Source organism: Typopeltis vanoorti, chromosome 12, assembly GCF_054136105.1.
Source record: "Typopeltis vanoorti isolate ZY-2024b chromosome 12, IOZ_Tvanoo_1.0, whole genome shotgun sequence".
Classification (NCBI taxonomy): domain Eukaryota; kingdom Metazoa; phylum Arthropoda; class Arachnida; order Uropygi; family Thelyphonidae; genus Typopeltis; species Typopeltis vanoorti.
The window spans coordinates 39,608,807-39,627,536 of record NC_143560.1 but is presented as its reverse complement, the minus strand read 5'-3'; the positions used below and the strand labels follow the sequence as shown (position 1 = coordinate 39,627,536).

Here is an 18,730-nt window from a genome sequence, read left to right as displayed (position 1 = left end):
CAGGCAGAAGCATTAGCAGTTCATCTCTACCTATAGGAATTGCCAATTGGTGTGCCACCCTTTTTTAATAATTTACTCTGGATTTAGAGAAAGATGTTGAAAGTTTATTTTTCACTTGGTTAGAGTATAATAAATTTAGTTTAATCCTTTATCCAAGTGTGAGCAAACAAAGTTTGCACCTGAAAGTATCTTCAGGACTGGGTTAAGGTGGTACAACATCCAGAGTAAATTATTAAAAAAAGGGTGGCACACCAATTGGCAATTCCTATAGGTAGAGATGAACTGCTAATGCTTCTGCCTGATATCTCCACTTGGGCCTGCCCCCACTGAAGAGACCTCAATAAAGGTCGAAACTAGTCTGGGTAGTGGCCCTTCCCTTAATGCATAACATTAGACATATCCGCAAGGAGATGTGTTTTGCATTATAGGAGATACTGAGATAGGTGTGTTGGTAGCTTGCTCCACCTTTGCAACAAGTTGCCCTGGTGTTGTACCACCTTAATCCAGTCCTGAAGATACTTTCAGGTGCAAACTTTGTTTGCTCACACTTGGATAAAGGATTAAACTAAATTTATTATGTTTCCTTAGGTAATTTATTATGCTTTCTTCCCCCCCCCCCCCACCTTTTTTTTTTCCCAGAAGTTCTTTTTGAATGTTGTCTAGTTGCTTTATCATTTCTCATCTGTTTGATTGCTCTATGTATTTCTTCATTTAGGATGCCTTTTGTGTCAGAGGGTTCTTCTGGGTTGAAGGCATCTTGATCTATGTGTTCTTCAACTGCAAATGTTTCTTTAAAATGATTAGTCCATATTTCTTTTATTGTTTCATTGCTATTTCTTGTGGTTCCATCTTTTTGCAATATTGAAACTGGGTTGGGTGAGTATGTTCTAGTTATCTCTTTAACTATTTCATAAGTGGTGTTGGAGTCATGTTTTTTGTATACTTCTTCACACATCCCTGCTTTTTCTTCTAAAATGTGATTTTTGCTAATCTGTATTTTTTTCTCTATTTTGTTTTTCAAATTTTTGTATAATATTCTATTTTCTGCATTATCTTCTTTTGAGAGGTTAGTTTTGAATATTCTTTTTCTCTCCCAAATCTCTGGTGTAAAACAATATTTATTCATCTTGTCTGGTAGCCGAGGTGTTTTGTTGATGTTTCTTTAATAATTTCTTTACCTTTTTTCCAAGACTCCAAGACTGTAATCTAAAGCAAGATTATTTAAATTTTCCTTCAATGTTCTCTGATAGTTAGATCTGGTCAAGCTATCATTAAGTTTTGAGATGTCTATCATCTTTTGTTTTTGGTGGTTTATTCTCTTTCTTTTAAAACTGATTTTTAGTTTGGCTGATAGTAGTTCATGGTCTGTATTCATGTCAATCTTTTTTAATGTTTTGACATTTAGAATGAATGTTTGCATTTCTTATAGTCTATACAGTTTTTGATTTCATTGTTTGGTGACGTTCAGGTGTATTTGTGTTGTGGCCTGTGGTAAATTAAGGTACTTGTGATTAACAGTTGATTTATTTTGAAAAAATTAATCAAGTCCTCTCCTCTCTCATTCATCTCTCCATGACCGAATCTTCCCATTTCTTATGCTTCATTTATAGGATCTAAATCAAATCTGATACTGCACTTTTGTTTCTTCTTAGCTCTTAATTTAAATTTGAATTCAGCTATCAATAATTCATGATCTCTCCCACAGTCTAGACCAGGTAGTGTTTTTTTCTGCTTGGATAGCACTCCTCCACCCTCTGTTGGCAACAATATAATCTATCTGATTTCTGTATTCTCCATTAGATGAAGTCCATGTGTACAATCTTCTTTTATGTTGTTGGAAGCAAATGTTTGCAATAAAGTAACTGTTTTCAACATAAGACTCCAACATCCTTTCTCCTGCTTGATTCCTCAGTCCTAAACCAAATTTTCCAGTTATGCCTATCTTCTTTTTTACCCATTTTGCATTCTAATCACCTAATATCAAAAGAGAATCTGTTTTATAAATACTGTATACTACTTGTTGCAAGCTGCTGTAAAATTCTTCTCCCTCATCTTCACTTGAATCTGTAGTAGTGGGTGCATACACCTGTATGAGTGCAACATTCACTGGGTATTCTGATTAGAATTATTCTATTGAACACTGAGTTGTAACCCAAAATGTATTTTCTGTATTCTCTTCTAACTATGAATACTACTCCATTTCTTCAAAGGTTTTCATGTTTAATACACCATGGTGCGAGTTGTTTGGAGAAACTGTTGCTGTGAGTACAGAGAATGAATCAGATCAAGTGGGAAGCGATGCGGAAGAGCAGGAGAGTACAACAGGAGAGATTAAAGAGATGGTTATAAATGAGGAAGTACGTAGCATGAGTATGGAAAATGAGAGAATGGGTGTGCAAGATGAACGGGGAAACAGGGAGGCTCAGGGTGGACAAGGGTACACAGCATGAGAAAGGTGGATGCTCCAAGAGGATGTGAGAGCATATGTAGATAGGAAAGGAATGGGATGACCTGTGACCTGGAATCAAGAGGAAACAGTTGGAATTGAAGAGGGTTCTAAAATGAATAATAAGAAAGGGAAATGGCCCCATTCGAGCATGGAGGGATCACATCGAATGAGTGGTATCAGTGGAACTAGCTGTAGATCCAGGAATGAGCTGTTGTGTTTATATACAAATGCTAGAAGTGTAAGAAACAAGGCAGATGAAATGGTTCCACTAATTGAATCTGTTCACCCAAAATTTGTTGGAATAAGTGAGACATGGTTAGATGAGGATGACATCCTGACAGGAATAGAGATGGAAGGGTATGATGTGTTTCATGAGGATAGAAGGAGTAAAAAGGGAGGGGGAGTGCTATTGATGATAGAGAAAGAGTTATGTCCATACAAAGTAGAAATGCAAGAAGGAAATAGTGTCAGTGGTTTTGAGGCAGTATGGTGTGAGATAGAGGTCAATGGAATGAAATACTTGGTTGGATGTTGTTATAGACCAGGAAATGTGGATGGTAGTGACTATGAAATGTATAATCAAATTAGCCAAGCAAATAAGAAAAGAGTGATCATTATGGGTGATTTTAATTATGGCAATATAGACTGGAATGATGAGATAGCAACTGGAAGTAAAGAAAATGAGTTTCTTGAGTTTTTGAGGAATAACCACCTCAGACAGTATGTAACAGAGGGCACGAGGATTGCAGATCTTGGATTTTGTCATCTCATCAGAGGATGCAATTATAAATGAAGTGTCAAATCACCCACCAATTGGTGAGAGTGACCATGAGAGTGATTACCTGGGTCGTTGCCAGCAGTGTGAGGACCTCTATAAGAAAAGGGTATATGTGGAACTACTACAATGCGGTTATTATGAAGAGCTCAGGAGACAGCTTGTAGGTGTAGCATGGAATGAGGAGTTAGCTGGAAAAGAGATCAATGCAGCTTGGGGGATTTTCAAAAACTATCTAGTAGATGTAATGTCTAAATGTCCAAGAGTGAGAAGGTTAAATAAGGTAGGTGTGAAATGGATGAATAAAGAGATTAAGCATGCGATACAGAGAAAAAGGGCATTATGGAGGATGCATAAGAGGTGGAAATAACCAATTCCATGAGGAGGACAAAGACCAGGCAAGGCGGGTGACTTGATTGATGAGGGTAGCTAAAGTGAGGTATGAAGAGCAGTTAGCTAATGAAGTCAAAAAGAATCCCAAGGAGTTCTTTCGATATATAGCCAGCAAAAGAAAGAATGATTATGGAAGGATGAAATTGATTGGAGAAAATGGTATAAAGACAGCTGTTGCAGATGGTGTGGTGGAGAAACTTAATGAGCAGTTCATAAAGGTCTTTCAATCTTGTGAATGTGACTTCATGGAGAGATTCAGAGCAGTTGATGATGGGGAGGAGAGAGAGATTGACTGTAAGTGAGCAAGAGGTGTATGGGGAGTTGAGCAAACTAGATGTAAAGAAGGCTGTGGAACTTGATAATATATCACCACATACTCTGAGGGAATGTGCCAGGGAGTTGACGCCAGCCCTTGACATATTTTTCTAATACACGTCTTGCATGGCCAAGTTCCTAAGCAGTGGAAGTAGGGCAAGACTGTGCCCTAAGACTGTAACCTTCTACATATTAATCCAGAGGGGATTATCATATTAATCCCCTCTGGATTAATATTATAATATCCTCTCACTAACTTAAATGTCTATATCATATCACCTCTCTTCCTCCTAATCCACTAAACTCTGCAATCCACATTTCTTCAACCCCTCTCTCTCTCTCTCTCTCTCTCCATAGCCAGCATTCCAAACTCCTGATATTGTCTTAGTAACTTGTCTCTGGACCCTCTCCAATGTCTCCATATCATATTGAAAACAGGTGACTTGATCTGAGCACAGTAGTCCAAGGGTGATCTGACCAGTGTCTTATACAGTAGCACGACCACTTCCTTATCCTTGTATGTTAGAGTATTTCTTATCATAGCAGCACTACAATGTGCAGCCTTTGCAACACTAGCAATATGCCTTCTAAACTTCAGTCTACTGCAACCATCACTCTCAAATCTCTAATCTCGTCCACTTCCTGCAGTACCATCAATATAGTACACAGCCTTATATTTCTGCACTCCAAAATGCAACATATTGCACTTGTAAAAAAGGAGGGTAACCAGTGATGTGCCCCAGGGGCCCCAAGAACAGAACCCTGGGGCACGTCACTGGTTACCCTCCTTTTTTGAGATACTGCTCCATCATACACAACCTACTGGTATTGTTCAGAGAGCCAATCTCTGATCCATGTAACTATCTATTATATACTATCTATTCCCATCATCTGTAGCTTGTACACCAACTTACCATGTGGTAATCTATCAAATGCTTTTGCAAAGTCCAAAAATATCACTGTATATGATTCTCCTTTATCTACCACCATTTTTACTTTATCATAAAATGCAAGTAAATTACTAAAACAGGAACTACCCTTTACAAATCCATGCTGACCATAAAGAATGCTATATTCACCAACCCAATTCTGTATTCTATTCCTTACCAATCTCTCCAACACCTTGACCACAACTGCAGTTATACAGACTGGCCTATAGTTGGAGACTTCTATCTTAGAACCATGCTTGTGGAGTGATACTTTTTGCCTTCTTTCCACTCCGTATTTTATAATATGTTGGCTTCATAGTGTTAGCTGTTTCAGCTATAAATCAAGCAGCAACACTAGTCTAACCAGCCTCCTGTTTGGACTAGTAGGTAATGCTTCTGATCTCCAATGTTTGTGACTGTCTTGTAGATAGGTTTACAGCCTCTTTGGTGGGATTCACATTAAAAAATAAAATAAATAAATACATAAATAAATATCTATTCATTTTTTTATTTACAGATCTTATAGTTATTATTTAGAAGTATTTTACACATTTTAGTCTTCATCTCAGAAAATCAATTATTTTGACACATTATTAAAGTGCAATTTCTATAATAACCTCCACTTTCTTATCCATAGTATTATGCTGATGGTGCCTATCTTCAGTTTTATTCTGTCTTCAGTTAAATTAATATTAATTATCACCATAAATAACAAACTTAATAATGTAACATTATCATAATTAATATACAATCAGATTTGAAATTAATATTTCATGTATACTGACAAAGTATACCATATTACCAGCTGATTATTTTAATTTCAACTATAACACAGAGTGGGGAGGGGAGGGGTTTGCTCCTCTGGATTAAATCCTCAAAGATAGATATCCTAGAGCAACTTAAATATCAAAACTTCACTTTAATAAAGTAATAAGATATCCAGTTTGCACATTTGAGTATTCTCCACAAGAAACTATTAAAAAAATGCAAGCATAATCTTGGGAAAAATTCTTCATAGATGCAATATCACTAAAAGCATACAGATAAATCAGCCATGAGTACATGCACAGACAAAAAATACTAGTGGTGATAGTGGACAGCAGATGGCATTGGTGTAGATGATAATGATGATGATGATAGTATTAGCGGTTCTGTGTAGTTGGCAGATTATTATTACGTGACCTCAAAGGAGGTGTAACATAATAATAATAATAATTAAAATTTATTTTCCCACTGCTAAACAGATAATGAAAATCTTTTATTTACACAATGTATAAGAGGGAGGAAAAATTAGTGTATTAAAACTTGCCAGGCATCTGCGCACCAAGAACATAGTATATAGTTCGAAAAAACTTCACCTTAATAAAGTAATAAAATATCCAGTTTACACATTTGAGTATTCTCCACAAGGACTAATTAAAAAAATTCAGCAGAGATGAAAAATTTCAGGTGTAATCTTGGCAAAGTCTTAACAGATGCAATATCACTGAAATAACCTGTACATTTACAGTATAAATAAAAAACAAACACCTGTAGCTAACGTGAAACCAATTTGATAATTAAAAAGGAAGTATTAATAGTGGAGATACCTCCCACTGGGCCTGGCTCCCACTGAAGAGACCTCAATAAAGGTCGAAACTAGTCTGGGTAGTGGCCCTTCCCTTAATGCATAACATTATACATATCCACAAGGAGATGCGTTTTGCATTATGGGAGATATTGAGATAGGAGTGATGTTAGCTTGGTCCACCTTTGCTACGAGTTGCCCGGTGTTGTACTACCTTACCCCAGTCCTGAAGATATTTTCAGGCACAAACTTTATTTGCTCACACTTGGATAAAGGATCAAACTAAATTTATTATAGACAAAAGAAGTACTTAATTGGATACAACATGAAGCAAAACAATGATATCACTGACCAAATCATGATGAATGATGAAATTAGCAGATCTGCAAGAATGACATGGGGAAGAAAAGCCACTGAAAAGTAGTCTTGGAGTCATCATGGCAAGGTCTTCATCCAGCAGTGAATCAATAATATATAATGATGATGATATATTGACAGGCATTGTAGACAAAATATGCATAATACTGCATTCTTTTCAACTGCTGTTATTTTCATGGGAACATTAACAAAAAAAAAAGAAAGCTTTTTTATTCTTTTAATAAATGCAAATGTTTCAAGGAAAAAAAAAAACATATTCTGTAAAGCAAACAGAAATATTTTCACTGAAAATACATTCCTCTATTAATAGTAGAGCCTCTGATCATATAAATATATACACTTACTTAATAAACTCAAACTATTTTTATTTGCAGCACTCCTATAAAAAAAAACATAAAGTATTAGAGAATGTTGTAAAATCCACAAAAGGATATGAAAATTAGTTTATACTAACTTTATACTAGAAGTTTATACTAAGGTAAAGCATATAAATTATAAAACTAATATATGCATGTTTAACATATCACTATTAATTGCTATTGTATTCATTTGTATTGTTTTATTCTCAAAAAACTTTTACTTAACTTAATGTGAGAATTGAAGCTAAGTACTTCTGATTTCTTAACTTCAATTCTCACATTAAGTTAAGTTTAATTATATTGCAAAATTTAAATGCGAACACTACTGTAGGTTTAGATGGAATATCAGCTCGGATGTTGCGTGAATGTGCAAAGGAATTGTCAACGCCTCTTACTTAGTTATTTAACTTAAGTTTGAACTCTGGTATGGTCCCTAGTGAGTGGAAGGAAGGCAAAGTAGTTCCTTTGTATAAACATGGCTCTAAAATTGCGGTAGTTAATTACAGAAGAATCACCATCTTGGGAGTGGTGGTAAAAGTATTGGAAAAGTTCTTTCTTTTAGGCTTGCACGGTGATCCGAATGCATTTTTGGAAATTATGGAGACAACTACCGTGTTTGAATAAAAACTTTAGTTTACTATTACTAAAATTTTACAATTCGACGTTTCGACCTTTATGTTAAGGTCATCTTCTGGAGCGTACAAATATACACAGGAAACAAGCTATACTACAATCATACTGGTTCGTTAAAGACACTGACTAACCGCTACCACAATTGTTGGCCTGACCTCTGGTGAAAAAAAAAAAAAAAAAAAAAAAAAAAAAAATTATACATCAACGCTAAAGTCCTATTATTTGTGTTGTCTACTATATACATATATTAACATTATATTAACATCATTCCAGCCAGTTGGAGTGGAATGGTTTCTAATAATAGCAGATTGGCTAGAGTCCTGACTTGTGTTGAATCTTTCAAATTAGGTTGGCTGAATGTGTGCCATCCAGATCCTTGGAATTTTCATACCATCTTTATTGTTGATATTTGGGTGGTTCATCAGGATTTCGCAGGATTCTTTAAATTTTCTTTCGTATCATGTTTTTGTACGGTGTAGGGAGCAGGTGCTTTTCCAGTTGATTTGGTGTAAGGTGTTGAGTGCGTGGTCTGAGAGGCCTGCTTCACCATAATGGTTATATTTAATGTGTCTAATGTGTTCTTTTTTGCGTATAGGGATTGTCCGTCCTGTTTCACCAATGTATGGTAAGTTACAGGTGCAGCGGATGCAATAGACTCCAGGATGTGCTAATGGGAGGAGAGGGTCCTTAGAGGAGCTGAATATGGTTTTAAGTTTAGTGGGTGGTTTAAAGGTGGCATTAAGGGTATAATGTTGTAGGATTCTGTTGATTTTTTCTGATAACCCTTTAATGTATGGGATGGCTATGGTTTTACTGTGGTCTAGATTCGTTTTTGTTGTGGTTTTATAGAGTATTTTATTGACAGTATTTTTGTTATAGCCATTGTTTATGAATGTGTCACTAATGATTTTTAGTTCTTGTTTCAGGGCCTGCTGGTTAGAGCAAATAGTTGTGGCTCTGTTTTTAAGGGCGTTTATGACTCCATATTTTTGTGCTGGGTGGTGATATGAATTCGCATGTATGTATTGGCCCGTGTGTGTCGGTTTTCGGTAGACCGTGAAGGACAGATTGCCTCGTGTGGCAAAACAAATTCTACCTACAAAAGGAAGGTACGGCCATGGGCTCACCATTATCCCCCCCCAATCGCGAACTTCTACATGGAAACCTTTGAGCAAAGGGCTCTTGATTCTGCCACGCTTCGACCGACAATCTGGCTCAGATACGTTGACGACGTATTCGCGATCTGGCCGCACGGTCAACAAACGCTAAACACATTCCTCAGCCACCTAAACAAACAACACGAACGCATACAATTTACCATCGAAATCGAAAACCAAAATTCGCTCCCGTTCCTAGACACACTAGTTACACGTCTTCCTTCAGGCAATCTATCCTTCACGGTCTACCGAAAACCGACAAACACGGGCCAATACATACATGCGAATTCATATCCCACCCAGCACAAAAATATGGAGTCATAAACACCCTTAAAAACAGAGCCACAACTATTTGCTCTAACCAGCAGGCCCTGAAACAAGAACTAAAAATCATTAGTGACACATTCATAAACAATGGCTATAACAAAAATACTGTCAATAAAATACTCTATAAAACCACAACAAAAACGAATCTAGACCACAGTAAAACCATAGCCATCCCATACATTAAAGGGTTATCAGAAAAAATCAACAGAATCCTACAACATTATACCCTTAATATCACCTTTAAACCACCCACTAAACTTAAAACCATATTCAGCTCCTCTAAGGACCCTCTCCTCCCATTAGCACATCCTGGAGTCTATTGCATCCGCTGCACCTGTAACTTACCGTACATTGGTGAAACAGGACGGACAATCCCTATACGCAAAAAAGAACACATTAGACACATTAAATATAACCATTATGGTGAAGCAGGCCTCTCAGACCACGCACTCAACACCTTACACCAAATCAACTGGAAAAGCACCTGCTCCCTACACCGTACAAAAACATGGTACGAAAGAAAATTTAAAGAATCCTGCGAAATCCTGATAAACCACCCAAATATCAACAATAAAGATGGTATGAAAATTCCAAGGATCTGGATGGCACACATTCAGCCAACCTAATTTGAAAGATTCAACACAAGTCAGGACTCTAGCCAATCTGCTATTATTAGAAACCATTCCACTCCAACTGGCTGGAATGATGTTAATATAATGTTAATATATGTATATAGTAGACAACACAAATAATAGGACTTTAGCGTTGATGTATAATTTTTTTTTTTTTTTTTTTTTTTTTTTTTTTTTTTTCCACCAGAGGTCAGGCCAACAATTGTGGTAGCGGTTAGTCAGTGTCTTTAACGAACCAGTATGATTGTAGTGTACGCTCCAGAAGATGACCTTAACATAAAGGTCGAAACGTCGAATTGTAAAATTTTAGTAATAGTAAACTAAAGTTTTTATTCAAACACGGTAGTTGTCTCCATAATTTCCAAAAAATGTATTGGAAAAGTTGTTAAAGACAAAATTCAAGAATGGGCAGATCAGAATATGATACTCTATAGGGGCCAACATGGTTTTGTTAAAGATCGATCCTGCTTTAACAATTTATTAGCTTTTTATAATAGAATGACATCTGAGTTGGACAAAGGAAATGACTACACAGTACTACTTCTGGATTTTGCTAAGGCTTTTGACAGGATACCCATGGAATACTGTTGAGCAAATTGAAGCAGATGGGGATGGATACTAAACTCGTGATTATGGATAGGAGAATGGCTCAGGGAGAGATACCAGAAGGTGGTATATGGAGGAGCCGAGTCCAGGATGAGGCAGGTGACCAGTGGCGTGCGTCAGGGCTCTGTGCTTGGGCCATTGTTGTTTAATTTGTATATAAATGATATAGGAAATGGCTTAAAGGGAGATATTCAGTTGTTTGCTGATGATGCAAAGTTGGGTAGTGCAATAAAAAATCAAGCTGATGTTGAGAGTTTGCAGGATGATTTAAATAAGCTGGTAAAATGGGCAAAAGGAAATGGATGTCAGTTCAATGTGGCAAAGTGTAAAATTATGCATTTTGGGATTAAATGATTACCAGCTGTGTACTACATTGATGGAACAGTACTCCAAGAGATTGATGAGGCTAGGGACTTAGGGGTGTTGGTAGATAGGGAGATGAAGTTCAGGGGACATATTGCTAAGGTATCCGAGATTGCACATAGGATTACTTGGTTATTGAGGAACACACTAACATCCAGAGATAAAGAGGTTATTATTCCCATTTATAAAGCATTGATAATTCCACATTTGGATTACTGTGCTCGGGTCTGGTCACCTGGATTCCTTGGAGACGAGGAGGCTGTGGAGAGGGTTCAGAGACCAGTGACCAAGTTGGTGAGTGATGTAAAAAATGCTCCCTACATTGATAGATTGAGAGCTTGTGGATTGCAGAGGTTGGTTGATAGGCGGAGAAGAGGGGATATGATAGAAACATTTAAATTACTAAAAGGTTTTTATAAGATTGATGCAGGGGAAATGTTTCAGCTGTGTGATAGTGATGGAAGAACAAGAGGGCATCCCTGGAAATTAACGAAAAGTGTGGTTAACAAGGGTGTGAGCATGAGGTTTTTCGTCTGGAGAGTGGTAAATAAGTGGAATGCATTGCCTGACTTAGCTGTGAGTTCTTCATCTGTAAATGAATTCAAGAACAGATATGATAAATATTGTTTTGATAGTTTGGGTCTCCCGCGATGAGTCTACTGACTCCATGGAGATACCCGTAATAATAATAATAATAATAATAATAATAATAATAATCATAATAATTTATATCCAAACTAAGGTAATATACTATATAAAAAACATATAAGGATGCTCAAATTAATGACCATATATTCATAAATAGAGAAAGCAAACAACATAAAAACTAGTGGCCCAGTATGATAATGATGGGATTTATGTTCATGGAAATGCATTATGTGTTTCTAATAGTCTGCAACACAGATGCAAAACAAAATCAGAACACTGAACACATATTGAATGTCTTCATGCCTACACTTATGGCCAATTGCATCCTGAAATTTATGCTGTTCATCTTGTTGATCTGCAAAAGATCAAATTTGCAAAGAGCCACTCATATCACCATTACTGATGTAGCAAATGGGAAACCCTCACATCAATAGCTGTTCATTGAATTGAGAATTCATCTTTGCACACTGATCATGTGTAAATATATGATATACAGACACCCATCAATTGTTATTATTATTGTCCCATCCAGTAATAATAAAAATATAATTATTTTTATTATTATTCTCTTCACCTCCATGGAGGTAAAATACTTATTGTTATGCTAATATAATGTGTAGGGTAATGAAATACATCCCCCCCCCTTCCACCACTGAAACTTCCCCTTTCCTTCAATTTACTGCATAAAAAAATAAAATAAATAAAAATAAAAATAAAAAATAAACAGTAATAATAAATATGCTAACACTTGTTATTCTCCACAAATAGAGAAATATATTTATCTGGAAATTTTAATCAAAACTTAACTGTATAATTTAAAACTTCAAAATTTGGAATTCGTATGAAAAATGAATAATTGGGTTTTGATGTACAGAATTTAGAAGTTTCTCAAATTTTTTAAAAATGATTTTTAAGATTTCTGAAATGCATTAATAAGAGCTTGGTTTAGCTTGAGGTCAGCAGTGTATTAAAAAATGTTCCCTATAAAACAAACAGGATTAAGGGCTTTTCAGAAATGCAGGCATTTTGTGCCGATGCACCCATGATGTCACTGTAGGGATTTGTCATTCTCTTAGAGGTAGTTTTTGTTTTGTAACGATGTATGGCAATAAGGAGAGCGAGTATGATATGTTTCTCACCAGAAACTGTTTTTTCTTTTTTTTTTTGGAATACAAAGATTGTTTGTTTTGTGTGATTTTCTAATATTTGTATGTAATCTTTGTATTAAAAATAAAGGTGATGCATCTCCTTTTTCCACGGTTCTCAATAGGCCCTTAAGTGCTTCAAAGGCATCCTTTCCTAATCATTATTCCTTTTAGGGTGGTTAGTTCTGTGCCTATAGTATATTATGCATGTGAATTGCATGTGTTCTCCTGGCCAATATGTCTGTATGCAGGATGCAAAACCCAAGTCTCTGGGAGTAAAAACATTTTGCATTCATATGAAGCCACCTAACTCAGCTTCACTTGAAAGCCCTGACAAAAGGTTCTTCACGTCCAAGAAATTTGAACCCATCTTGGTTCGAATACCCAACTGAAGGCTATTGGTCAAAACTGGTTATGCTGTGGGTGTTCTTCAATGATGAATACACATTTTTTTCTTTTTTCTCCCAAAGGCATTTGAAAGGATACTATGTGAAATTGAGGGAAATGAGAGTGGATTTAGTGGATTAGATTAGTGGTTCGAATATTGGGATGGCTTATTAGACATAACCAACCTGTATGAGTGAACAATGTCTCAGAAGAAGTAGGTGTAATGAGTGGTGTGATCAGGCAGTGAGTCATTTAACTTACATGTCGATGATATAGTCGAAGTAAGAGAGGCTATAGAGTTTGCACAGTCCAAAGTAGCAAGATGATAGTGGGGTCCTAATCTGGATGTTGTAGTTTAAGTAATTTAAGCATGCAGCATAAAGGCAAGAAACATAACTATCCCTGAATCCAAGATTGAAAGGGAGAAATTCCACTGTTTGTACAAAACTGGGAATAATAATAACAATGAATTCTGATTTTCTTTTTGTCACTTTTACCCACTAATGGTTGAAAAGCTATATAATGTGGATAGCCTTAAATATTTGAAATCCAGAATCCTGCTTCCAAGAAATAAACCGATTTTATTTTCAAGCCAGGTTGGTGTCTCCGATAAGCAGGACAATGATCTTATACATAGTGATGAAATCATCTCCCATCTAAAGACATGTCAAACTTCTATGCACAGCAGAATTCCAGTCCGCAGTCTGTAGATTAAATCCCAGCAGTGTTATTTATTTGATCAGGCCAAGCCAGTCTCACTTGAAGAGGATTTGAATAGGTTAGTGCTGGGAGAAGAATGCATGAGGGATATGAGAGTTTAGTGTTGGTAAGTATAGTTTTGCACTCTGGCTAGAATACATGGAATTTAGTTTATTATATTAGAGGAAATGTACTCGAACAGGCAGACAAAGCAAGGATCTGAAACTGATGATGGAAAAAGGGCTTATGCTTAGGGAATACATAGCAACAGTTGTGAAGTTCTTATAAAGAATATCTTGAGCTTCTTGATGCTGAAGAGGATACAAAGCTAAGTAATTATATGAAGAGTGTACAATATTAGATATAGGGATATGCTGAGAATATGTGATTTCCAGAGTGTAACAGACAGTGGAGGAGAAAAAAAAAGTATGATGAAAATGTTTTTTTTTTTCCTTTTTTTGTAAGAGGAGCTTATTGGGTAGATGCAGTGAGTGGAGGTCTTCATGAACACTATTTCAAGATGTCATAAAAAAGGGAACAAGGAGCAGCTTTTACACATCCACTGTTTTGAGAGCAGCGGGTGTCTATAGAATGAGTTAATAGGTATAATTGGTTTTGTAGTGTATAGAATGGGAGTCTGGCAATAATCTATCATCTAAGAATCTGGATCTTTTGCTTTTTTTTATTGCTTTGAACAAATATTATTACATAACTGTTTAACTAGAAAAATACTCATCTCATTTTCCTTTCCCCCTGTTTTACCTTGTGGTGTTGAGAGTTTATTAATCATCGAACCTCAACGGTTCACATAATAAGGTGGCCAGCCCTATGCACCAGCGTATCCTATGTCCATAGTAGGTGTTGAGTTCTCAAGGCCGGTTTGCCTGCTTTGCAGGATGAAAAACCCCAGATAAACTGGGGAGAAAAATCCTACTGTCCACACCCAAGACCGGATAACTTGGCTATGGCTGAGGAAGATCCTTCAGCTCCTCATGTATCCAACGGGAATCGAACATAGGATACCTCTTCCGCAGGGATATGGTTGTGAAGCGCACAGCCATTAGGCTAACCACGCTAGAAAAAATTGAAAACTTAAATGTATAGAATGTGTATAAAAAAGTGTATATAAAAATAATAAATAAATAAATAATAAAACATCCACTAATGCTATCCTTCTGTCTTTTATAGTTTTTAAAGAAAGTTACATTGAAATGGAAAATGTTTACATTTTTTTTCACAAAACTGCAGAGTTCACTATTATGGGAATGAAGATAAAAATACATCCATAATGTCCACATTCCACTGCAAAAACGGTCAGCAACTCCCAAGTTGCACCTTTATTTTATTATTATTCAGGCCTCCATGGATTCATAAGACTCACTGCGGGAGTTCATTCCTAGGAAACACAAAGTCTATCGAGACTCATCGTGGGAGGTCCCTCTAAAGAAACACAAAGTCTATCATACCACTCCTTAAACTCATTGATCGTTCTTTCTCTCACCACTCTATCAGGCAATGCATCCCAAGGTTCAACCTCCCTCCATGCAAAAAAACCACTCCTCACAGTTTCCTTTCGTAACTTCCATGAATGGCCCCTTGTCATCATTCCTTCCCACTGTTCAACCAAGCGAAAGAAGTCCCCAGTGTCAACCCTGTAACCACCTCTCAACAGTTTAAAAGTCTCAATCATATCACCTCTCCATCTTCTATCCACCAAGCTCTGTAGTCCACATTCCCTCATTTGATCCTGATAACTAACATTGTACAGTACTGAAACACCATCTTTGTTATCCGACTTTGTACCCTTTCCACAGTTAATTTATCCCCTTCAAATCCTGGGGACAAATTCTGAGAACAATAGTCTAAGTGTTGTCTGATCAGAGTCTTATACAATGGAGTGATAACTCTTTTATCTCTGCAGGTCAGCGTCGTTCTCATTATTACAGCAATCATCTGTGTTACCTTCACCACCTTTGCAATATGTCCCCTAAATTTCAGGTATCTATCAATCATCAACCCCAGATCTCTTGTCTCCCCTACTTCCTCAAGTATTGCTCCTCCAATAGAGCATGCAGCATCCCATTGATGTATCACAAACTTCAAGACTTTACATTTTGCTGCATTAAACTGACACCTCTCATTTGCCCATCTGTCTAGCTTATTCAAAATCTCTTGCAGGGCTACCACATCTGCAGTATTACTAATAACCCTTCTCAGCTTCACATCATATGCAAACAACTGAATATCCCCCTGCAATCCTATGACAATGTCATTGATATAAAGGTTAAACAATATAGGTCCCAGTGCTGAGCCCTGTGGGACCCCACTTGTAACCTTCTATCACCTTGAAACTGCCCCACTATACAAAACTATTTGATACCTATTGGACAGCCAATCCTGAATCCAATTGACCAACCTGACATCCAAACCTATGTGCTGAAACTTACATATCGGCTTATCATGTGGCACCCTGTCAAATGCCTTCGCTAAGTCTAAGAAAATTGCAGTAAATTCTAAAATACAGTCTACAGAACTCATTTCCAAATATTGTAATATTACTGCGAATTTTCCTCACAATTGCTGTAGGTGTTGCTTGTTGTGAGAGGAGTTTTTCTAAATAAAATAGATTAAGAATTACCTACATTACTATGAAATAGACTTCGCCAATATCATCTACGATTTTGCTAACAGAAAAGCAAGAAAAATAACATTTTAGAATGTTGATATTAAAGTTTTACTTCTAAAATAAACATAGTGTTTTTATTCATTTCCCTATATGTCTTTTTGACATTTTGTAGTATTTTTGGGAGGGGCGGCAAACTCAGGTACCGCCCTGGTCGGCAAAAGTGCTAGCTACACCACTGCTCTACTGGCCTGTGTATTATATTCTTCATGTACCTGCTCTTCACCTGTGTCCTTATATCTCTTCCATAGCTCTTTTTCACATGCAGTTCCTGCTTAATATCATTTGTCATCCACTTTACCCCAAATTGTGTCCTCTTCTTCACTTGTGGAATACAGCTTACTACTGCTGCTAACAAATATTCCTTCACAATTTCCCAAGCACTAATGATATCCTGGCCTCCAATTCTGCCCTCCATGGAACTGCCCCAAGTTAATATCTAAGACTATTATAATCATCCGCCTTATAATTCCACATATGTTCCCTTTTCTTTGATACTCCTGCATGTCTATTCATCTTCCATGTCAAAACCACATGGTCACTCTCTCTCCAACTGGGGGAGAGATGTTATCTCAGTTATTATCAGCTCTTCTGATGCTATTACCAAATCCAAAACTCTTGAACCTCTTGTTCCCTCTATTACATGTTGCCTAAGACATTTTTCCCTCAAGAATTCTAGAAATTCCATTCCCTTATTGCTACATGCATCTTCCTCTCCCCAATTTGTACTGCTGTAGTTAAAATCTCCCATAACAATCATTCTTCTTGCACTTGCAAAGCTCAACTGTCAACTGGTCCCCACCCTGTGTGCTCCTTGGTTTGTAGCAACACCCCACTAAATATCCTGTCTTGCCACCTCTACCTCTCACCATATGCTTTCAAAATCATTAGTGTCACTACCTTCCAAAAGCCTCCACTCTTATAGGACATAAGTCATCCCTTATCATAAGCAGTACTCCACCACCACCATGCTTTCACTTCCTATCCTGCCGAAAAATGCTGTACCCTGCTACTTCTATTCCTGTTATTATATCCCCTTCTATCAACCACGTCTCAGTGATCCCAATAATGTTTGGCCAGGCTAATGCTATCAATGCCACCAATTCCTCTCCTTTATTCCAGATACTGCTGGCATTAGTATAAAGCATAAAAATGCCACTGTTTCTATACTGAGCATTAAATCCCCTCTAGACTCCAATAGGCTCAGCATTACCTGATGTTGTCCCCCTTCTCCCAAGTACCCATTCTCAAAAGAGGCCACCCCTGCTACCATTCACTCTGGGCATTTTGGTTTCCCTGCAATTACACACCAACTCGTTCAGAACAGCAATCTCTCCAGATGCCTACATCCTTCCTCATTCAAATGCAAGCAGTCTCTCGCATACAATTCCATTCTGTCCTGAATCGTCCTCCAAGCATCCACATATTCAAATCCTCTCTTGTGACACATTCTAGCTATTATGTTATTCAATATTACTGCTCTTTTGCTCAGCTTGTCACTATCATATCTAGGCCAATACGCACACTATCTTTCCTTTCTGCGTCTTCTTTCACAAGAACCTCAAGCAAGAATCTCATATCTCTCTCGCTACCCAATTTACATTACCTCTCAAGTCATTCATTCCTACCATCACAATCATTTCATCCACTCTTTTACCCCTCTTAATTGCCATAGCCACATTTTCTATCGTTCCTCCAGGTAAACACTCCTCACACATCCTATCTTGCACACCACGGATCATTGAGTCCCCATACATTACACCTCTTACCACTCTGTTTCTCGATTCCTCACATGCATCCCTCACTCTCTCTCTCTCTCTCTCTGCTCTAACACTTTCTCTTTGTGTTCTCCTACTTTCCTGCCTTCCTGACATCACTCTATCCCTAGTTCCAGTGTCTACATAGAAGAGCGGGAACGAGAAGAATGCTTCCTCGCATTCCTCTCCTTTCCTCTCCTATTGTTTGCATTGTCTTCTCTTCTATCATTCCCAAAACTCTCTCTCATTTCCTCTCTTCCACTGTACCTATTCTCTCCTCTTCTCTCATTCCCATATCTCTCTCTCTCTGATTCCCTCTCTTCCACTTATCCTATTGTCTCCTCTTCTATCATTCCCATTAACTCTCTCTCATTCCCTCTCTTCAAGTGTTCCTATTCTCTCCTTTTCTACCATTCCCATAATTCTCTCTCATTCCCTCTCTTCTACTGTTCCTATTCTCCCCTCTTCTATCATTCCCATAACTCACTCACACTCCTACTCTGATTTGCCTTGCATTCGTCTCTTCCA

General features: G+C 37.2%; 1 protein-coding gene across 3 annotated transcripts in view; it reads right to left on the bottom strand.

The window, feature by feature from the left end:
- LOC150100720 (uncharacterized) overlaps positions 1 to 18,730 on the bottom strand; it is a 217,321-nt gene that overhangs the window by 23,995 nt on the left and 174,596 nt on the right. For 2 of the 3 annotated variants that reach the window (XM_090402097.1, XM_090402100.1), the window contains one exon: positions 7,151 to 7,185. In XM_090402097.1, coding sequence (XP_090258223.1) covers positions 7,171 to 7,185 — 15 coding nt within the window. In that variant the 3' untranslated portion in view covers positions 7,151 to 7,170. Of the gene's footprint in view, positions 1 to 7,150; positions 7,186 to 14,571; positions 14,837 to 18,730 lie in introns of those variants that run through there. The other variant, XM_090402098.1, reaches the window with a different exon arrangement.